This window comes from Anabrus simplex, chromosome 1 (assembly GCF_040414725.1).
Source record: "Anabrus simplex isolate iqAnaSimp1 chromosome 1, ASM4041472v1, whole genome shotgun sequence".
In the NCBI taxonomy this organism is placed as follows: Eukaryota; Metazoa; Arthropoda; class Insecta; order Orthoptera; family Tettigoniidae; genus Anabrus; species Anabrus simplex.
The window spans coordinates 521,774,414-521,798,283 of NC_090265.1; the positions used below are offsets into that span (position 1 = coordinate 521,774,414).

General features: G+C 38.2%; 1 protein-coding gene across 1 annotated transcript in view; it reads right to left on the reverse strand.

Annotated features, from left to right (window-relative positions):
• Positions 1-1,670: 1,670 nt before the first annotated feature.
• Positions 1,671-23,870, reverse strand: part of pod1 (coronin pod1) — a 355,918-nt gene continuing 333,718 nt past the window's right edge. The window contains exon 20 of the mRNA XM_068225053.1: positions 1,671-4,080. Coding sequence (XP_068081154.1) covers positions 4,072-4,080 — 9 coding nt within the window. The 3' untranslated portion in view covers positions 1,671-4,071. The remainder of the gene's footprint in view (positions 4,081-23,870) is intronic.

The following is a 23,870-nucleotide window of genomic DNA, read 5'->3' on the forward strand; positions in this document are numbered from 1 at the left end:
GTTCCAACCAGGCAAACAAGGCAGAAATGTACATTCCACCTGCCCAAATGTAGGCGGTTGCACATGAAAATTCTTGGTTCATGCACGCTCTTAGGACCATAAATCAGCTGGAAGGGTCACTCAACATTTTCACCACCCTTCCACTGCAATTCGGAAAGCTCTTCTCAAGGGAAAGTGATAATTTTGTAAATTATGTAAATAATCTGTAGAAAACATGTGAAATTTATATCTGTTTATATATATGTATGTATATTTGTGTATATATAATTTAATTTTTATTTAATTTAAATATTTAATTTAATTTTCTACTACATCATCTGTAACTGGAACATCCAGTAGGTGATAAATAAATATATTCTATTCTATAACCATTGTCACAACCACCAATCACCACCTGTGACAACATCCAAGTCACTCAATAACTTTTATCAGAGTTTTGAGCTGCAGTATTAAGGACAAACAAGGTCTGGGATATAGCCTATGTTCTTACAGTACAGTTTTTCACTTTGTGTGTGCATTTGCCATGTATATTTGTTAATGATTGTCGTATTTTGGCGATTTCTTGAGTATTTCAAAAGGACACAACCTTTTAAGCAAGTAAAAATCTGAAGTTGAATTATCAAAGAAGTTGAGAAAAATCCTTCCATAATGAAGATTGACATTGCTAAATGACTGGGTTTAGCACCAACAACATTAAATTCCATTATGAGCAAGAAACACGAAATGTGACCAAAGAGAAAAACATGGAATGTCAGTGGAGTTGGAGGTTGTATTATTTGGCTAGTATCAACAAGCCTGAGCATCAGGCATTCCTGAGGATGGCCCTTACAAGAGAAAGCCCTCAGGGTCAAAGAAAGAATGAACACTAATTTCTCAGCTTCCAATGGATGGATCTCCCATTTCAAGGAGCGGCACAAGCTACTGTATAAGACGCTAGTAGATGCTGTTGATACATTATGTACAGAACTGTGGTTGGAAAACCTGCCAGCACTGCTCGAGGGATATGAACCCACCGACATTTACAATGCAGGTGAAATGGGCCTCTTTACAGTTGACTTCCTGACCATGCACTAGCCATCAGAGGAGACTTGTGTATAGTGGAAAAGAGCGAAAGATGGCATGACTGTTCTTTTGTGTTGTGACTGATGGATCCGATAAGCATGTGCCTATCATTATAGGGAAGTTTCAGAACCACAGGTGTTTCAAAATCACTCAGAAGTTACCAGTTCAATATTTTTTCAACACCAAAGCAAAGTGAGTAGATTTCTTCTACTCGCTATGACGAAAACTTGGATGAGCACAGACAACTCTGTAGGATTTCTTCGCAGCTGGACACTTCCATGGGGACACAGGGGAAGGAAGATAATTCTAGTTATAGGCAACTGTGCTGCCTTGCATTCCTTCGTAACAAAGATTGTGTTTCCCCCACCAAATAGCATCCTGGAACCATTAGATGGAGGCATTATAAAGTGTTTCAAGCAGTCACACCAGGAAGCAGCTAGTGCAAAGAGCCGTGTCTCTTGTAGAGAATGGGAAGAAAGCAGAAATGAAAATCAACATCCTGTAGGCAATTCACTTCGTAACATCAGCTTGGCATCAGATTTCACCAATTACAATTCATAACTGTTTCCATCACCAGTCACAATTCATAACTGTTACCAGAAGTGCGGCTACAATGCAAGTGTCGAATATACTGACAACGTTGTTACCAGAAGTGTGGCTACAATGAAAGTGTTGAATATATTGACAACGTTGTTAATGCTAGTGGCTTTACGTCACATCGACACAGATAGGTCTTATGGCGACGATGAGATAGGAAAGGCCTAGGAGTTGGAAGGAAGCGGCCATGGCCTTAATTAAGGTACAGCCCCATTTGCCTGGCGTGAAAATGGGAAACCACGGAAAACCATCGTCCGGGCTGCCGACAGTGGGATTCAAACCCTCTATCTCCTGGATGCAAGCTCACAGCCACGTGCCCCTAACCGCACGGCCCACTCGCCCAGTAACTTTGCTGATGAGGGACCTATGTGTCATGATTGGAAAAAGCTGGCTAGACATGAACAAAATGGAATTTGATACGTATGTGTCAACAGACAGTGAACTCCTCAAGTATTCTGTTCTCAGTGTAGAGGAGCTGTGGGGCAATATTACAGCATCAACTGATGAATGTGTGCTATGGGACAGCGAGAGTGAAGATGAGGTCAAACTACCGCCAAACTTTTCTGAAACTCTGAGCGCATTCAAAACACTTCAATCTTACATTTATGCTTACGATACCAACAGCAGTAAACAGCAAACTATTTTGAATATTGAAGGTGCATTGTTCCACATGAAATGTCATCAGGCCAAAAAACAAACGTCTATTAAAGACATTTTTCAAAAGAAAGTACTGTGATGAATTTTTGCAAAACGTGTGAAGGTATAAAATATGTACCATTGTATTTTCTATCATTACATTATTCATCATTACGTGTGTTAAGTGCATCTATTTTTCTATATGTGCTTATTTTTAAGTATTATGTTTGCAATTGCTTTATAACAGATATTTCCCACTCCCAATGTTTTCTCGCATCTATATTTCTTTTTTGCGATCCCGCCAAAAACGATGAATCAAAGTTCCACTGTATTTCAATAGCATGCAGCATTTCCTTATCAGAAAAGAATGAGGAGGAGTTCATAATTCCTATGCACAGTAAACACTTTTTATGGTTATTGCATCTGAAGTAGATCCATATGACTTTTCTTTGTATGCAATGAATTGGATAAATAACGTTTAGAAAAAAAATTAAGGATTGGCCTGCTGTATGTATGCATATAGGCCTACTTCAGCAGCACTTGTAAGTGTGAAAAGCCATCAATGATGCAGTGGCTTTAGCACTGATTTTTTCTCAATTCTGTGACCAACATATTGCAAAACATGACTAGAGCATCCATTTTAAATAGAACTGAACCTACTAAAACAGAAAATCTTAATAATTAATACCCATCTTCACTTATCTCCACATCGCATCACACAAAATACAAGAAATGTCTTGTTTAAAGCTCGTAAATGATACGTACTATACTATTTTTCTTACACTTATTGATTAATTCTAAATTTGTCTGGGTTTATGACAAAAGTCATGTGCCCAAAATACAATACTTAAATTCAGTAAATGCGAGCAAACTTACGAACTTATATAATGCCATTACCAGGAGGTTTTCATAAGAAGAAAAGATAAAGTAGAAGAAGAAGAATTCACAGAATTTGCTTAAATAGCTATTACACAGTTTGCAAATATAATTCATAAAACTAAATACAGTTAAATATATATACACATACATCTAATAAAGATATACAAATTAAGTAGAAAAGCATTAAGATCAAACATCCACAAGAAGAAGAAATATAAAACAAAGATCACAGTCCTGAAGGCAAGAGAACTTCTTAATACAAGTCCATCAATGGAGTTAACAAATTTTCAGTGAAAAGAAAGAGTATAGAAGAGAACAAAACTAGTACACGCATCATGACTAGTACCAAAATCTTACACAGCATTGAGCAAGAGTTAATATTTTGTGATGAAATATTAAAGTTAGACCTCTTATAAGCCTACATAACCTTACTTGTGTCTTGTTTAAAAGAGGTTGCAAAACCAATCATAACCATTTCAATATTATATTAATTACATGGTCTACCTATAAACCATGTTCAACAGAATTTGCTGCAAATAAGAACACTCTTAGATGAATACTTCACCATTCTGTATGTTTTTGGAATGTGTATTTCTACCTTCCTCTCCAACCCCCACAACCTCAACATCCACAAGCCACCATTCCTAGCTCCTGTAACTTCATTCAGCATTCCCTGGCACAAAACAGTGAAGACTGAATGACATTTAAAATGATTCATAATAAATAAACTAATTAGCAAAATAAATCATCTTTTTTTCTTAATACGTCCACTGAAGGCTACCTTGCATTGAGTTCATTTAACGCGAGCAAGTGCATGGGCACAGTGAAGGCTTGGGGAGTACCTAACCACTGCATGGTCCCAACACAATGGAACTGTAGAGTTGCTGTATCACCAGTTCAGTCCTCCTGAAACAAAGAAGCAAGTAACTTATGGAATGGTACAAGAAATAGTCCATATTATAACCATTACCATCCTTAGCCAAATGATCTATCTCCTAACCATGTCTCATAGAAATAATGCAAACTTTGCACAGTAGGTAATTTTTTTAAAAAGAATTTGGCATGTTTTGTTCAAATAAGATTCAATCACATAAATTTCACAGCAGCATAACCAACAATTGAAAGATGTGGTTTCTTATCAATTCAGTGGAAGTTCTCACAGAATGCCAAATTGGGAGAGGAAGTATAGGTAGCGAGAACAACTTAGTTATATAGAGATAACTATATCAGAGCAGCATTACAAGAAAAATATTTAAATATTTATTTAATATGAAAGTACAAGGCATAAATGCCCATTAAAGTATCTTCTCGACACAAAAAAGAACAAAAGATTTAAAAATATAAAACATTCAAAATATAAAAAATACAACACTTTTTACAGAGTACTATTAAAAGTAAATTAACTAAAACAAAATTAAAGAAAGAAGCAAAGAAAAAGAGTAAAAGGTTAAAAGAGTACATAACGAGCTTCCAAATATCCAGCAAGATTGAATCATTAAGCAAACAGGAAAAAAAAAAGTGGAGTGACAAATGATCTTCAAGTGCAATGTATTTTGTGTACGTAATTTGTCCTTTTCCCTATGAAAATCAATACAATGATGAGCAGGGAACAGAGTTCTATGTAAATACCCTATTTATTATTTAGGAAACTAGAATTAATCATATCTGGTATTATCTTTACGATTCATGAAGTGTAGAGTTGAAAAATTCCCCATTTATTTTCCATATTTGCCCATACTGGAGTTTAGCACATAGGCTCCAAATTCTAAGTCATTAAAAGCAATATAGCCCATATTTTGGCAAGACAGTAATACATTCTATTAACAGCCAATGGAGGAAAATTAAGAATTTATATTTAAACTACCGTATTTACTCGCATTTTAGACCCCCCTTTTTTTCTCCACATTTACAGCCAAGAAATGTCCAATATGAGATAACCTCAAATTTTGTGCAGCGAACACGTGACTTCTAGGCTATAAAGAGCTATAAATTGTACATGTTAACATTCAACACTAATCTTTAACAAACTTACGAATGTATTCAGAGTTTTAGTGACTATTTTTGTTGGAAGGCCATATTTCTACATTTAAAAAGAATAAATGCTGAACACATGACGTTTAGTCTACATATAAAAATAAATAGTTTTAGTCACCCTTATATCACATCATTCGTTTCGCCTCATTAACTCTTCTGATGAGGTTGACGTCAGGAAGGGCATGCAGCTGTAAAAACTCTCTACAAAAATTCTTCACACTTCATACTCGACCCCGTAAAGGAATGAGATAAGGGTATCAGATTATGCAATATTCATACAAAAGAATGTAATGGCAGTAATTTGTGTCTGTCAGTTAAGCAGTAGGCCTACCACACAGTAAACCTGATCATTGCTTTCATTTGAATTATCGTCGTCTTGTGCCGCCAACTTCCCTGCTACCGGCCTGTCGTCATTCCAAATTATGTCATCTTCACGGCAATCGCGAGTATTCAAGATCCAGTCTTTTTGCAACTTGAAAAAATAGTTTTGTTCCCGACTATAGAGACCAAACAGTGAGAATCTATTTGCAAATCATTTCTGGAGATGGTCCCTGCTATTCCCAGTTGGTGTACGTGTAGCAGAAGCCACCCCTTCTGAACAAAGCTGTGCTGTAAAAACCATGCCAACCCATCAGCTGATAACTAGCGTATGCTGCGAGTTGTACTTCCAAATGTAATACATAGAGACTGGAAACATTCTTTGGATAAATGAGACTATTGAAAGCCAGGCCTTTATTTCTAAGCATATTTCTAGCTTGTTCTCTACACATTTATCACATCAGGATTTACCTAAACAGCTGTAATTGAGATAAGAGCCCGGCTAGTCTCCAAGTTCCACAACTGAAAGAATAAAAATAAACAACAGGGAAGCTTGTCGCATTTATGGATATCTATTACAGGATATTAGATATCTACAGATATGGATATCTACAGGTGTGGTGGTAATGCGCTTTATTATCATAACGTTTAATTTTGCACGTTCGTTGTATCCATATATTTTTTTTATAACACATAGTATGTCCTGCCTGGTGTCTCTGAAAATTGTAAAAGTAGTTAATGGGAACGTAAAATCAATGCAATTATTATTATTATTATTATTATTATTATTATTATTATTATATATAATTCGCTGGGGCCACCAAGGACCACGTTAAGCCTTGTTGCATTTGACACTGAACTTGGCCTTCTTTAGAGCCCAAATTTCCCTCATTCGTTGTGAGTGGGCCTGCTTACGCTCCTCTGTCCAAGAGGCACCGTGTCTTCTCTTCGGTTGCTCGTCTCGGTTTAGCCCGTTCGTCAATATTTTCTTGCGGAAGAGATCTCTGTTAAGGGCGTCTTCAGCCGAGATATGTGGCATTTGCAGGTCTTCTTTGGTATTTCTAAACCAGGGAATTGTGGTTTTGGGGTTTGAATAAAAAAAGTGAAAGATTTCTTTAGTTAACTTTCTTCTGTCCATTCTTTTCAGATGACCATAAAATCGTGCCCGTCTTTTTCTGATTGTGTCAGTAATTTTCTCTATTTTGCTGTAGACTTCCTCGTTGGATCTCTTTTGATGGATTCCATTTCTGTACTTTGATCCCAAGATTCCTCTCACAATTTTGCGTTCTTTTTTCTCCAGTTCTTCAAGGAGTCCTTTGTTGGCATTTAGAGACAGGGTTTCGGCTGCATATAGAACTACTGGCTTCAGAACTGCTTCATAGTGACGTATCTTGGTGTTTTGGGAAAGGCATTTTTTGTTGTAGATTGTGCGGGATGTTTGGTAGGCTATTTCCAGTTTGCGTACTCGCTCCTGAAGTGCTTCTTTGTCCAGTCCATTTTTCATGATGATCTCACCCAGGTATTTGAATTTGTCTACTCGGATGATGTCCCCGTATTTTGTATGGAGTTTTGGAGGAGCCTCTTTGATGTTAGTCATTACTTCTGTTTTCTCAAATGATATCTGCAAACCAGTTTGTTCGGCAATTTCCTTTAAAATTTCAACTTGAGCTCTAGCGGTTTCTATGTCTATGTTTCTATGTCCCCTTGGATTTGGTTCCTATTCTCAATGGACTATAGTTGGTTTCCTGTAATCTCATCCGCCAGGTTCTGATGATCTTTTCAAGAACACAGTTGAAGAGTATCGGGGATAGCCCACCACCTTGTCGGACTCCTGTTTTGATGTCAAAGGAATGCGAGAGACATCCGTGGAACTTCACCTTCGATTTTGTATCGGTCAGGGTGGCTCTAATTAATGCCAGCAGTTTCAAATCAACTCCGAATTCATTTAAGATGTTTAGCAGGACTTCCCAGTCAATGGAGTCGTACGCTTTCTTAAAGTCCACAAAGACAGACACATACTGCTTGGACCTTAGTGTACAATATCTGATGATCGTTTCGAGATTTTGGATCTGCTCGGCTGTTGAGCGACCTTTTCTGAACCCTCCTTGGTATTCACCTATTTGATGTTCGACTTGTGCTTCCAAACGCTCCAGGATGGCAAGTGATAGAATTTTGTAAGTCACGGGTAGCAGAGATATTCCTCTGTAGTTGTTGATGTTCTTCATGCTGCCTTTTTTGTGTAATGGATGGATTAAAGCTATTTTCCAATCTTCGGGTAGGGTCTCCTTGTTCCAAATTTCTTCTATTTGCTTTTGCAAGATATCAAGTGATTCCTCTGGGGCATATTTCCATAGTTCTGCTACTACTGAGTCTTTCCCCGGCGCTTTGTTGTTTTTGAGACGGGCAATGTGGCGCTTGATTTCATCTCTGTCGGGTGGTCTGGAATCTGGGTACCTGAGTAAGGGTTCCTTGGACTCAATGGGGCTTTGCGGTTTAGAGCAATTAAGTAAATTCTTGAAGTAGTCTGCCAGAATGCTGCAATTTTCTTCATCTGAAGTCGCCAGTGTGCCGTCCTTTCGCTCAAAGCATAGAGATGATGGTTTATAGCCAGTGAGTTTGCGTTTGAAGGCTCTGTAGTACTCTCTGCTTTCATTCTTCCTAAAGTTTTGTTCTATCTTTTCAACGAGAGATTTTTCGTATTTACGTTTCTCAGTTCTGAACACCCTAGCTGCTTGGGCACGTTGGGTTTTGTAGATTTCCCAATCATTTTCTGATTTCGTAGCGTAGTACTGTTTCCACGCATTGAGTCTTTCTTGGAGGACTGATTCGCAGGTACCATTCCACCAGGCATGCTTTTTGCTTCTCTTGATTTCTGCGACGTCTTTGGCGGCCTCAACCAGCAGACTTTTGGCGTTGTTAAAGTCACAGTCATTTGGTCTAGCCTTCTCCTGGAACTCCTCGACCCTTTGCTGAAGTTTATCATTGTCGAAGCGTGTGATTTGTTTGGTTGTCTTCCTTGTGTTTGCGGGAATTGGTTTGAATTTGATAAGAGACATATAGTGATCTGAGGCCACATTGATGCCTTTCTTTACCTTGACATTCATAATCTCTGGGCTGTTTCTCGTGGAGATTGCAACATGATCAATTTGGAACTCTCCGAGAGTTTGGACGGGAGAACGCGAAGTCATTTGCTTTCTGGGTAGATGGTGAAAGTGGGTCAACATGACCTGCAGGTTGTGATTTTCACAAATGGACACCAGTCTTTTGCCATTGGGATTGGTTCTTTTGTGAGCGGGGTAATTTCCTATAACTTTCTTGTACTTCTGTTCATGACCTAGTTGGGCATTGAAGTCACCCAAAAGAAGCTTGACATGGTGTTTGGGGATTTTGTTTAATTTTTCATCCAGTAGGTCCCAGAAATTATCAATTTCATCTGGATCAGACTTGTTCTTATCGTTTGTAGGAGCATGTGCGTTAACTAGAGCCTCGTTTTGTTCGCGCATTTAATTGTGAGTATAGACAATCTGTCATTCACAGGTTCGAAATTTGCAACCGATTTAAGGATCTTGGTTCTAACAGCAAATGCAGTTCCAAGCATCACAGCTCCATTGAGGATTCCTCTTTGCGCTTTGCTCTTGAAAAATCGGTAGCCTTCGGATTAAAAAGTCTCTTCATCTGGGTATCTTGTTTCCTGTAGGGCCATTATGGATATCTGATTTTCGTGAAGAGCTTTGGTGAGGGTTTTCAGCTTGCCACTTTGTGTAAGTGAATTTATGTTTTAAGTTGCTAAAAAGGTTTTAGATTTTGGCCTGAGTTTTTGACTCTTCGGGGTACACCGAGACGCTCCAACTCGTCTCTTGCATGATGTCGAGTCTCCCCCAGAATCCGAACGAGACTCGTGCGCCGTGGCGTTCACGACGAGGGATTTATCCGAAGATTTACCCCCTGGGGTATGTTTCTTGAAATGTTGTGCCATCATGCTTTTTGACTTGACTTTGCTTTGGACGGGTACCCATCCTTTTACAACTAGGGTTGTTAGCCCTAGAGGTTGCCTCAAGATATTTTCTGGCTTCTGGTCATTTACCAGTCTTTGCCGTAACCCTGGCATGGGACCAATTTTTTTTTCTCGGTGGTATTTTATTTCTCTACTACCCTCTGACTCGGCTGGCAGCAGAGCCAGCGAGCTTCCCCAATTCCAATGGGACGCGCCCGATGGAGGTAACTGGTAAATCCCCACACGGGTATTATTATTATTATTATTATTATTATTATTATTATTCAAATAACCCTTTTAAGGGTACAATAAATCGACTTTGGTTACTTTTCTTTGAATTTAACTTCCTTAGTTTCCAAACTTCCTGCATTTTCTGAGAATGTTGGTTCCTCTTCCTCTTGAGTCCATTTTCTTCCACTTGTTAATTTCCTTCTCTCCTGAAATCCTGCCTTTCGTGTTACTTCTCTGAAACGTGTTCTGTTTTCTATGTATCTATTTTGATTCCAGCGTTTTTCATATTCTTTTCTATTTCAATGAACCATGTTGGCCTGGATTTGTAAGTGTTCAATAAGTTGAAGATTTGTTTAGTTAGTCTATTGTTATTCATTCTATAAATGTGTCCAAAAAAATGGAGTCCTCTTTTCCTCATTACAGTTGTCAGTTTTTCAACTTTAAATTATAGCTCTCTGTTTGATCACAGTCTAAATTCAGCCTTGTTGCTTCTTATGGGTCCCAGTATTTTTCTCAAAATTCTTCTTTCAACTTTTTCTAATTTTTCAAGATCCCCGATTCTTGTAAGTTTAAGAGTTTCTGCTGCATATAAAATTTCTGGCTGTGCCACTGTTTAATAATGTCTTAATTTCAAGTCCAGGATAGAGATTTCTTATTGCATACATATTTTTGTCATATGAAACATCCTTTCCATTTTGTTTACTCCTATATCAATAGCTAGCTTTTCATTTGTGTCGTTTGTTATCCATTCTCCCAAGTATTTGAAGCAATCTGTCTGAGATATTATGTTATTGTTAATTGTGATATTTTGAGGGGCATTAATGATGTTTGTCATGAACTTTGTTTTTTCAAATGATATTTGCAATCCTTTTTGGCCGCTTCACCATTTTTGTGCATATGTCCAGAAAATTCCATGCAGTCTTAAGAATGCTGACCACAGGAAGGAAAGATACAGGCTCGGGTGCAAAACAGTGACTTATATAATTATGCAGGTGAAGTTGGTTAATTTCATTACCTATTTGATCAAAAATCTTCTTGCTTAATTAACATGGGTCTGAGATATGAGTGTGTGGAAGAGAGAGGAAACAGCCTATGTGATAATGTATATGATAACAGATTGAATAATAAGAACAATAATAATTATTATCATCATAAGGCTGAATACGTCAGGTCAGTAAGAAATTATAATTTGGTAGCAATTAATAAAGATGTGTTTGGACAGGGCAAAAGGATGTACGAAGGGAACACCGTACATATTTTGGGGGTCAAAAATGAAAGTGATCTTTCCAGCTGATAAATGTAGGCTATCACGCAGAGTGAGAGAGAGAGGTATAACCCGCTAACGCGAAGGAATGTGAGCCCGGTTAAGAGGGGTGAGCTCGACTGTCAAGGCTGGAAATATTCACACAGGAAGTCCTTCTCTCTTTAACACCGTATTGAAGATTACATGCCCATCAGAGATTACTATCAGCACTGTATATTTCTCTGATCAATAGATGACGTGTTCCACCCCATTTTATATTCATATTAAACCGATAGAGGGTTTTCAGAATTGCACCTGAGCCCAGCGAATACAAGTTTGATTCTGGATGGTATTAATGACCCAGGATCAACAACAAGAGACCAGGAACGGTCATGTCTCAAGAAGTATTCAAGTGTGTGAAGGGTTGTATATTTCGATGTATTTTCAGGTGGTTGATTATTTCTTTGTGTGTTATATTCATGTATTTGTGTTGTTTACGATATTATGGAGATTTAGAGGACATCAACGTTGTACAGGTCCGCATTGTGTTATTATAGGATAAGATGGTCCCCCGGAGATTGTTTCGTCTGGGAGACAGAATACTGCTGATCGCAACTGTGAGCTCACTGCATTAGCTTTACTACACCTTGATTCAATCTCACTTACTATATTACAATCCTGGGAGGACACACAACCTGAATACTTGAAATTATCGACCTGTTCTAGCTTTGTATCACCAATCTGACATTCAATTCTGTTGAATTTCTTACCTACCGACATGAATTTAGTCTTCGAAAGGCTAATTTTCATACCATACTCATTACACCTACAGTATTTTCAAGTTCCAAGATATTAGACTGCAGGCTTTCAGCACAATCTGCCATTAAGACCAAGTTGCCAGCATAGGCTAGACTGCTTACTACATTTCCACCTAACTGAATCCCTCCCTGCCATTTCATACCTTTCAGCAGATGATCCATGTAAACTACGAACAGCAGAGGTGAAAGATTACAGCCTTGTCTAACTCCTGTAAGTACCCTGAACCAAGAACTCATTCTACCATCAATTCTCACTGAAGCCCAATTGTCAACATAAATGCCTTTGATTGATTTTAATAATCTACCTTTGATTCCATAGTCCCCCAGTATGGCGAACATCTTTTCCCTCGGTAGCCTGTCATGTGCTTTCTCTATATCTACGAAACAAACACAACTGCCTATTCCTCTCGTAGCATTTTTCAATTATCTGGCACATACTGAAAATCTGATCCTGACAGCCCCTCTGTGGTCTGAAACCACACTGGTTTTCATCAAATTTCCTCTCAAGGACTGATCGCACTCTCCTTTCCAAGATGCTAGTGAATACTTTGCATGGTATACTAAACAATGAGATACCTCGATAGTTGTTGCAATCCTTCCTGTTCCCTTACTTACAGATAGGTGCAATTACTGCTTTTGTCCAATCTGAAGGTACCTTACCAACACTCCATGCTAATTTTACTACTCTATGAAGCTATTTCATCCCTGCCTTCCCACTATACTTCACCATTTTAGGTCTAATTTCATCTATTCCTGCTGCTTTATGACAATGGAATTTATTTACCATCCTTTCCACTTCCTCAAGCATAATTTCACCAACATCATTTTCCTCCTCCCCATGAGCTTGGCTGTTTGCAACACCATCAGCATGATTTTCCTTTTTCATTGACAAGATGTTCAAAATATTCGCTCCACCTCTCCAGTGATTCCCTGGGATCTATTATGAGTTCACCTGAATTACTCAACACACTGTTCATTTCCTTTTTCCCTCCCTTCCTAAGATTCTTTATTACTGTCCAGAAAGGTTTCCCTGCTGCTTGATCTAGCCTTTCCAGGTTATTACTAAAATCTTCCCATGACTTCTTTTTGGATTCAACAACTATTTGTTTCACTCTGTTTCATTCATCTACATACAAATCCCTGTCTGCCTCGGCCCCTGTTTTGAGCCATTTCTGATAAGCCTTCTTTTTACGTTTACAAGCTGCTCTCACTTCATAATTCCACCAAGATGTTCACCTTTTCCCATCTTTACACACAGTTGTTCCTAGGCATTCCCTTGCTGTTTCTACTACAGCATCCTTGTATGCCACCCATTCTCTTTCTATATACTGAACCTGCTTACTGTCCACTGATCGAAACTTCTCACTGATCATATCCGTGTACTTCTGTCTAATTTTCTTGTCCTGGAGATTTTCTACCTTTATTCGTTTGGAGACAGATTTCACTTTCTCTACCCTAGGGCTAGAGACACTTCACTACTGATCAGATAGTGGTCTGTATCATCAAAAAATCCCCGGAAAACTCGTACATTCCTAACAGATTTCCTAAATTCAAAGTTGGTTAAGATATAGTCTATTATGGATCTGGTACCCCTGGCCTCCCATGTGTAGCTTGAAGAATGCATTCATAACTGCTAAGCCCATACTAGCATAGAAGTCCAGCAGACGCTTCCCATTCCCATTTGCTTCCATATCTTCCCCAAATTTACCAATTACCCTTTCGTATCCTTCAGTTCTATTTCCAACTCTCGCATTGAAATCACCCATTAGCACTATTCTATCCTTGCTGTTGATCCTGACCACGATGTCACTCAATGCTTCATAAAACTTGTCAACTTCATCCTCATCTGCACCCTCACATGGTGAATACACCGAGACAATTCTCGTCCTAATTCCTCCAATTGCCAAATCTACCCACATCATTTGCTCATTTTCGTGCCTAACACAAAATATGATGCATGCAATGGTGTTCCCGATAAACAGCCCTACCACACACTCTGCCCTTCCCTTTCTAACACTCGTCAAGTACACTTTATAATCTATTTCTTCCTCATTATCTCCCTTTACCCGAATATCACTTACTCCTAGTACATCCAGATGCATCATCCTCTTTGCTGACAGCCAATTCTACTTTCTTTCTTCCATATGCCCCATTAATATTGATAGCTCCCCATCAAATTCCATTTTGTTCGCCAAGTTGTTTCCAAGGAGTCCCTCGCCTGTCAAATGGGAGTGGGACTCCGTTACTCCCATAGGTCCGCGGCTTGCTTAAAATGTTCTGAGCTTGGTAAATTCATGAAGCAGGATGCTACCCTACTTACATATAGTCCAAGTAAAGATCTCTTCTCTAACAGGTTATGGACCACCGGTGGATTGTATAGTCCTACCCGCCTGAGCACAAGGAGGGCCATGACTCAGAATATGTCCGAGATGCCCACTCCCATTCCATAGCAACTGGTATCCCGACTCTCAGGACCACTTACTTGGCCACTAAGCTGCTGCCCATGGTTAACGAACTAGGACGTGACTAAGTAACCCACACCATGAATCTTAAATTAAATTTAAGTCATATTATATGAAGAAGAATGAAAAGATCGTGTGACCAGATTAAATGGAAATGTACACAACAGTCACTCAAGGTTATAGCAGACCCGAGGAATTTATGGAGTTGTGAAACTCCAGGGAAACAGTAAAATGATTTTCTCATTATTGAGGATGAAGTGACTGGGAGAATTCTTCAAATTCTACTAGTTACGGGTCTCGGCTAACGGTGACGCATTTGTAGCAAGTTTTGGTAGTTTAGGAGACGTGTTCCTGTGTTAAGTGAATCAGATATTGCGATTAAGTGGGGGAGCCTCACCCCGATACTCTTATAATTCTATATGATGAACAGTGCGATGTTGTCAGTTTGGGGACGGGTAATTGTCTGCTAAAGCATCTTGCTCACTGTAGGTCAAGAATTTTGGTTAATTTTAATTTATGAAAGGCTAAATTAAATTCATTTAATGAATATATCGGAATATTAATGAGGAATAGTGTATAGATATACTGAGAGAATCACTAATAATTATTAAGAGGCGTGACACACCTGTTTTGAAGCTTGTTTCGATCTAATGTGATGTATATATTTTCAAAAGCACGCCTAACTAAATATGGAAGCTTAAGTAATGTTTCTGAAGTAGTGTAGTTGTGATTGATTTTGGGGGTACATGTTTTCGCATATAGTGTTGTGCCATTTCACAGTTAGCAGTGAATATTCTGGAACAAAAATGGACGCTATGCTGCAGGAACATTAAAATTAAGAAGCTAATATAATTGTAAATGTCGAGAAGATCATACTTTTATCAGGTACAAGCCAAGAAATAACATACAGAAGGCAGTGAAAAAGAATGAAAGATGGAATATTGTTAAAAATTTATTATTAAAAAAAAGTCATTTGAGAAGGAACCAACGCAAGGAGATCGCTACGGCAGATTAATATAGAAAGAAGACTATATTCATAAAAGAAGGTTTTAATTGAAGAGCAAATAGAAATATACAGCAGGGAAATCATCCGAAACAATGAGAATACCGCATATCTGCAAATTAATAAATTGAAACAGAACAGCTGGACAGAATCGTTACACAATCAGTTTCGTCATGAGACACCAAGTGATAGAAAGACCCAGCATCATAACTTGCTCTCAAGAAAATAAGAAATACAACAGTGATTTGAAACAAGCTATAGGAAATTAAATCACAGACTAATTGAAACTTTTATAACTGTATTAGTAATCTGCAAGACTTTAGTACGATTTGATTAAAAGAAGCATTAGTATCAATATATTTCTAAATCATAGAAGGCTTTGTACACTAAGATGACAAAACTGACTGTCTTAATCTATATTTCTGTTCTAACTATGCAAGAAATGGACAACGTCATGTGCTAAGAAGATCAAGGCAAGGCTGTCTGGAGATGGGGACTTGAAGTCGACAAACCTATTCCCTGATGACGGAGAAGGAGAGACCTATTCAGATGTTTCCCGGAGGCTAATACAATGTCACAATCGCATTGACGGCATGTCCTAAGCATTTGGACATACACACAGCAACGACGGAAAACAGGAAGAAAAGATAAGTTTATTAAAATATTGATACCGTAAGTAATTTAAATAACATGTTTTTAAGAAGTGCCATTTTCTATTGGTATGAAATATATATATGTGCAGTGCTGTCATGAATTTATATTCAAAGGAAGTGATGTTACATGTGGAAAAGCAATGGATTTAATAACATAGGATGTTATTAGGTAGTCATCTGACCAAAATGACAAATTCTTTGAGTTAGGATATATTTAACCAGTGATAACCAAACCATGCGTTCGTAATGCTATCAATATTGAGTAAAGAGGTTAACTTCAGCTGTTGATATGATATGACATTGTGTTATGATTATATTAGGATATTATACTGCGAAATGGAGGTAATGTAATGCCATATACAGGTTATATCAAGGTCATAGGAAGACATATGAAGAAAATGAGAGGAATCTAAAGAAGACTGAGAATGAAAGGGAATATAAGTGGATGAATAATAATAATTATGAAGTCATATGCATCAAATTAAGATAGATTATTGTGGTTACTGTAATGAAGAGTGAAATATGATATGAGAAACGTGAAGCAGATGAGACGTGTGAAGAATGGTCGAGTAATAAGAAGAATAATGATGGTGGTGATTATTTGTTCATCAAGATTGAAGAGATGGATATTTTACTGATGATGTTAAGTTAGTTGACACAATTTAAGGTTGAGAATAGATATATTTGATTCCATAACGCATTTTAATCCTTCAGTATTCCGTATATAACACTAAATACACTCCATATAGCATGCATATGTTGGTTAAAAACCTGTACATCATCAAAAACGAATCCACATAGGGAAGTTAATGTGAATTTGGCCCATATTATCCTGAATTTCTAACCACAAATATCTTTACTCAAATAAGAAGAGTTAGGCTTGTTTGATCATATTAAATAGTATCACTGGAGAGGTTCTCTGTAGTTGGATGATGTTAACATTGATTAGTAGAGTCCTTTTAAATGTCAGACTACATAATTTCCGAAAGAATAACATTAAATAGATGTCAGGTGTAACTGATAACATAATGACAGATCACATATGATAAATACATTGGCATAAATTAATATTGGAAATTTATATTTCATTTTGGTGAATGACTTAAATTATCAGTAATGTTAAATAATTATCAGTAATGGTAACTTTGATTATTTTAAGAGTAAAATGATGATTTAACGACTTGTCTTATATTTTCTTCCTGATGTGTATGAATATTAGAGATGCATATTTTGAAATACTCGATTTACGTGAATGAGAAGATCAGTGTTTTTCTTTATATGAAGGTTAACAAGCGCAATGATTGTGATAATGAAATATTAACAGATAGATGCAGGCAAAGCTAATTGAAATCCCGTAAACTGATTTAAGAAAGAATATAAAATGTGATTTTATATTTGATGATTTATAACGAGTAATGAGCATCTAAGTCATTTTCTATATTCCACAGACAGCATGTATATAACAAGAATATATCTTTTTCACTTAAGATTAAAGGCCTTTAAATGTTCTATAAATAATAAGTAGGTTAGTTGGATGATGAAATAATTAGATTCTCTTCAAGATATTCAGTTTTCAAATCATTTTCAAGATTTTTCAATTTCATAAAAACATATTAGATAAATTTATTTATTCTTTCCAATGGCTACTTAGGTTAAAAATGTACTAATAAGTAATCATAGGCTAAGAATCGTAGGAGTTTATGATGAAATGAATCGAATTGCGAGATGGAGACGTCTAACGCGTACATGTAATGCAAGTTCATCCGTTTATCTCATTCGGCGACTCTCTATCAGAACTCATGACCCCAAATCGACACTGAATTGAACAATAATGATAATTTTGAGCTAGTCTGGATCTTTTTGCGACTCGACCTGGACGCAGGAACGGCGCAGTGTTATTATGAATATGGAAGAGTTAAGGGATATGATGGCCAAAATGATGGCGGATAATGAAAAGCAAGCGGAACTTTTAAGGGAACAGATGAAGATTGATAGTGAAAGGCAGGTGGAGCATTTCGATAGGCAGGAGCAGGCAAACGCAGACACAAAGGAACAGTTGGTTAAATTAGACGAGCGTCTAAATCAGCTAGGCGCAGACAATAAGGAGCGTTTAGAACGATTAAAAACAGACACGAGCAGTATGGTAAAGTAGACAGGCATCTCGACCAATACAATGAGCAGGTAGGACAGCTCACTAAACGTTTAGAGAGTCAAGAAGCGCAATATAAGACCAAGGCTGCTGAGTTTGAAGCACTTCTAGAGACTTTCCAGAGAAAATTAACGGATAAGATTGATGATGTCTCCACATGCATAAGCCAGGTAGAGACACAATTGAGTAGTCAATTGGAGCAAGTACAGCAAAGAATGACTGTCCAAGAAGAGAAGATAGATAAGGTTGAGATTGAGGTAGTGAATATATCTGCAGGGGTGGAAAATACGAAGATCAAAGTGAAGAAACTGGAGACAGAGACCGTAGAGCAGTTAAGAACCATGATTCTAAATGTTAGGGGCTCCCTGGCCGAGCTGGTAAAGGCGTGCTCGATCCCAGAAGGACGTGGGTTCGAATCCCTGTCAGGAAGTCGTAACATTTAAGAAATGAGATTTCCACTTCCGGAGGTGCATACGGCCTTGAGGTTCACTCAGCCTACACCAAAAGTGAGTACCAGGTTAATTCCTGGGGGCAAAGGCAGCCGGGCGTAGAGCTAACCACTCTACCCCATCAAGTGCTGAGGTTACGGATAGTGGAAGCCTTAACCTTTCACCCCTCCTAGGACCTTCATGGCCTGTACGGAGAAGACTTTGCTTTGCTTTGCTTTGCTTTGCTTTGCTTTGCTTTGCTTTTGATTCTAAATGTTGATAAATGGGTAGTCCAAAGACAAGATACCGCTAATGCACAGCTTTGGGAAATATGTCACCATGTAGATGCAAAGATGGAATAAAGGAGGAAGTGATAGAACAGGTTGCTTCAATGAGTAATGTAGCTGATTTACAAAGGGAAGAAATAGGTAAGGAGGAAATGGATGCTGTGTTACGTCAATCAGAATCGGAAGGAGAGGAAGAGATGGGCAGATTCGAACCAGGAATATCGATGATGGCTACTAAAATTCAGGAAGAGGCTGAAGAAGACAAGGCGAATAGTATACGGGAGATAAGGGAAAGTTATGACACTAGGTTAAAGCCCTCTACTACATCTAACGAGGCGGACCGTGAGAAAAGGAAGAAGGGTAAGATGAGACACAGGAAGAAGAAGAAGAAGAAGAAGGATAACATGATATACCAGAGGAAGAAGAAGAAGACGACGAGGGAACAACAAGTAATCCAGAAGAGTACGTTTAAAGTTGCTCTTCATGAGGGCTTGATCAAAGAGCTAAAGAAATTTCTGATATGGACCAAAAGGATGGACAACTTTACAAATTACCAAAGGTTATCCAGGATATTAAAGAGGTGCATTACTGAGTCAAGCCAGCTGCATAATGATGTTCAGTTCGTCAGGAACAAATTGGAGAGGAAAGGCACCAATGAAATGATACGTTAGAATGTACTCAGAAGACACGAAAATGAAGCAAAGTCTCATCCCAGTTCAGCGTGTATGTTCATCGTAAGTGTTCAATGTAAATATACATTTGTCGTGGTCAAATGGATCACATGTTCGATACTCGGCAATGCAATCTCGTGTGTATAACAGATGTGTTTATATTGTGTTATAAATTTTTTTTCTTTCTCTATCCAAATCATGACCAGTAAATAAAGGATACCTGGTTCTTACCCAGAAGGCTCGAGTTTGATCCCCGGTACCGGAACCATATTTAATATCCATTTGTGGTGAGAGTTTAATAAATAAAGGATACCATTCAATATACATTTTTTATAAATAAATAAACTCATATATCAGTGTATGTTGATCGAGTGAATTGATGTATGCCAAGAACTAATTACGCCAGGACAATTTCAAGAAAAGAAGACATATAATGTATATAACTGTGTCAGTTTAATTGTTTTCTTTTGCTCATATGTTGAGATAGAACATTATTTGTGTGGTTCACATCAGTATAAATAAAATGTTTAGAATATATACTTGAACGGAGATTCTTCTCATTTAACAAATATTAGCATATTCCTTTCATATTATAGAATCCTACTTTCATTATTTTAGATAGTGCCTATTTTATTTCTTCATCAAACATTCCATTACCCGTGTTGCTCTCCAAATTCAGCCGGTGATGCTATGAAAGTAGGGAGGATGAGACTTCAAGCCTGGTAAGTGACTTCTGGCGGTTCTCATCCAAATATTCCATCTGTACATCTGTTCGTAAAAACCAAATTAAGAATTACTGCCCTAAATATACCCAAAGTAGGCCTCAATTTGTTGCCCGACTAATGGGACCAATTTCATTTTTTTCGCCCGATGTGCTCAGGGCTGGTTCATACTTTGTTTTGGTGCGACGACATATGCCCTAACGGTTACAGTACATGGATGGGACCACGGAAGCAATATACAATGCATCCAATCTAAAACTGTACCACGTCCCAGGGCAACTGCTGGCTGAAGACCCCGAAGATCATGCTGATAAAGAACCACCCGAAGAAAAAGAAGAGGATGAAGAAGGGGGGCGACATCGCGGACAATCCCAAAGCTGACGAGGAGGCAGATGAGATCAACTATGTAGTGATGAAAGAAGATCTCCAGGATGTGGGAAACTATGATAACACTTCAGACGAGAACTGCTGAGAATGTGCAGAAAAACATGACATGACGATACAGGAGTACTTACGAATCCTAGTGAAGAGACACGAGCTGACACAGGAGAACGCAACCCTTCAGAGAATGCAACTGTAACTTCAAAGAATTTCAAGAGTCGCCATACAGTAAGAAAAATCCCTAGTTCGTGATTTTTTAAAAGTCAAAGCAGGGAAGGATGTAACCATTCACTACCACGTCATAGGCACGCCATGAGGTCCATCTAATATTATTTGCCATTTTCTGTGACATTCTGTGATATATAGTGTCATAATGAACAGTTTTCGCCCAGACCGGGACACGATCGGCGCTACGCCAGCTCGGAGAGCAGAGGTCTAGTTATGCGCATCAAGAGAAAAAGAGCTATGTACAGCAAGTCCTTGAAAAAACGCTCTCTCACTTCGCCAACAGAGAAAAAGGATAGCATGCCCACCACAGAAGAATATTTAGGTCAGTACATAGAGTCTATTCTGGTGTGTAAATGCGAGAAATAGAAACTCTCAGCGATTTTCCTGCATATTCACAGGTGCCAACCCACAGCCTTCATTTGTTAATAATAATAATAATAATAATAATAATAATAATAATAATAGTAAACGTTTTGATGTATGCTATGGAAATTTATGAGTAAGAACTCATTTGAATCAGCACATTTTATACAAATTGATGATGTCAGAAGGTGTGCTACTTCATGAATGTAACAGTAATGCTGCACCTTACACAGGTGCACTTAATGAGAAACAGATGTTAGGGACCAGGCCACTCGAAGGAAATGACTAAATCCCCATGATACAATAGCTCGAGCGCCAAATTATAGATGAAAGCCTACGAGATTACGAACGATCCAACGATGTGATCTACACTCAACTAGATCAGTGAAGTGTAATTCAAGGGCTACAATTTGATTACCCACACGACTCTGAGAAGTCATTATTAATGGACCAAATTTTCGCAAGTAGGTGTGGCTTACCACCTCTCCAGGCGACAAGCCAGATTCACTATATAATAAACCACCAAACCAGGTCCACTACTCATTATTCCATTCTCATTCAGTCTACCACAGTCTATACTTGTTCATGAGAAACTTAACCAGTTAGTGTGAACCACTGTGCTCGGTCACTATGATACAGTGCACCTAAAGAACAGTGGGCGCTATTTAAATTTGAATAATCCGATCGTACGGGATGAAAGCAAGATTGTGGTGTGTGAGTGTAGGTGCTTGTAACTCCCATATTCACATATTTGCATATTAAGGGAGTGCAGACTGTTAACAAACAGTGGCAGCTTACATGAAGAGTAGTTAAAGAATGGGTCAAGCTTCCGACAAATGGTTCTTACGTAGTGAGATGTAACCATATCCTACGAGTAATTAACTTGCTGTAATCAAGGCAACTGCAGTGTTGGGAGACGACGTACGAGACAATAGGAAGTGCTAGAATGGCTAGGGAGTGCCGTCTAGTTAAACAAGTAGCACTCAGATAGAAAAACAATATTCTTGACTAATGGCGTGTGACAATAAAGGGGAAAGAAGTAGCCATCTCCAGGAACTTATTCGCTGCTCGGGTAGACTATGCGAGTTAATGAGTGGATCTATCCTTCAGTAATTTTGAATACATACAAACAGTATTCCACTAACCACTTTTCTCGTTTGTCCATGTGTATGTGAGTGTTCATTGAACCCACAAGGGGCCGACCAGAATGCGCTGTGTGCCTAAATCTAAAGGATTAGGAACCGGCCAGAACATGCCTGCAATCTTCAGAGACCAGTGAGAATTTTCCACAGCAGGTAGCAGACCGGGACATCATGTACGCGACCCAGAAGAGGATAGACCCAGGACTCTTCGCTAAAGAGGCAGCCATGATGGCAGCTTACCCCGTGAATGACATCACGACTACATGCAGAAATGTTAAGTCCAATTCAAATCTCTTTATACATGGAAATCACAAGTTTTCTCGAAATGTAGTATTTGCATATGTATAATTTTCTATAATGTAAATACATAAAATGTAGGAGAGCGCTATATGCGTGTTTCGAGGGGGTAAAGCTTTTATTAACTTAAATTTTATTTGTATTGTCTTCCATGATTAGGAATAATCACTAATTTATTAAGGGGATTTGGTTTTTCTGCATGAATTAAGACCCCATAGTGTTTATTTCTCGATGAAGGAATTTTTCTTAAGGGGGGAACTGATGTCGAAACGGACAACATAATTTACTTCTAGTTCATTATTCGGTAAGGATCTTCACAAGATTCTCAATATATTTGCTTAAATGCTTCACCATTTTTGTGCATGCGTCCAGAAAATTCCAAGTAATCTTAAGGATGCTGACCACAGGAAGGAAAGATACAGGCTTGGGTGCAAAATGGTGACTTATATAATTATGCAGGTGAAGTTGGTTAATTTCATTACCTATTGGACCAAAAATCTTCTTAATGCTCAATTAACGTGGGTCTGAGAGATGAATGTGAGGAAGAGAGAGGAAACAAAATGTATGATAACGTATATGATGACAGATCGAATAATAAAATTAATAATAATTATAATCATCATAAGGCTGAATATGCCAGGTCAGTAAGAAATTATAATTTGGTAGCAATTAATAAAGATGTGCTTGGACAGGGCAAAAGGACATACGAAGTGAACATTGTACATATTTTGGGGGTCAAAAATGAAAGTGATCTTTCCAGCTGATAAATGTAGGCTACTGTGCAGAGTGAGAGAGAGACAGAGGTATAATCCCCTAAAGGGAAGGAATGTGAGCCCAGTTAAAAGGGGCGCGCTCTACTGTCAAGGCTGGAAATATTCACGCAGGAAGTCCTCCTCTCTTTAACACTGTATTGAAGATCTACATGTCAATCAGAGATTACTATCAGCGCTGTATATTTCTGTGATCAATAGATGACGTGTTCCATGCCATTTTATATTCATATTAAACTGATATAGGGTTTTCAGAATTGCATCGGAGCCCAACGAATACGAGTTTGATTCTGGAGATTGATGACCCAGGTTCGACAACAAGAGACCTTGAAGGGTCATGTCTCAAGAAGTATTCAAGCGTGTGAAGGGTCGTATATGTAGATGTATTTTCAGGTGGTTGATTGTTTCTTTGTGTGTTATATTCACGTATTTGTATTGTTTATGATGTTATGGAGATTTACAGGACATCAACGTTGTTCACGTCCGCAGAGACATACATTGG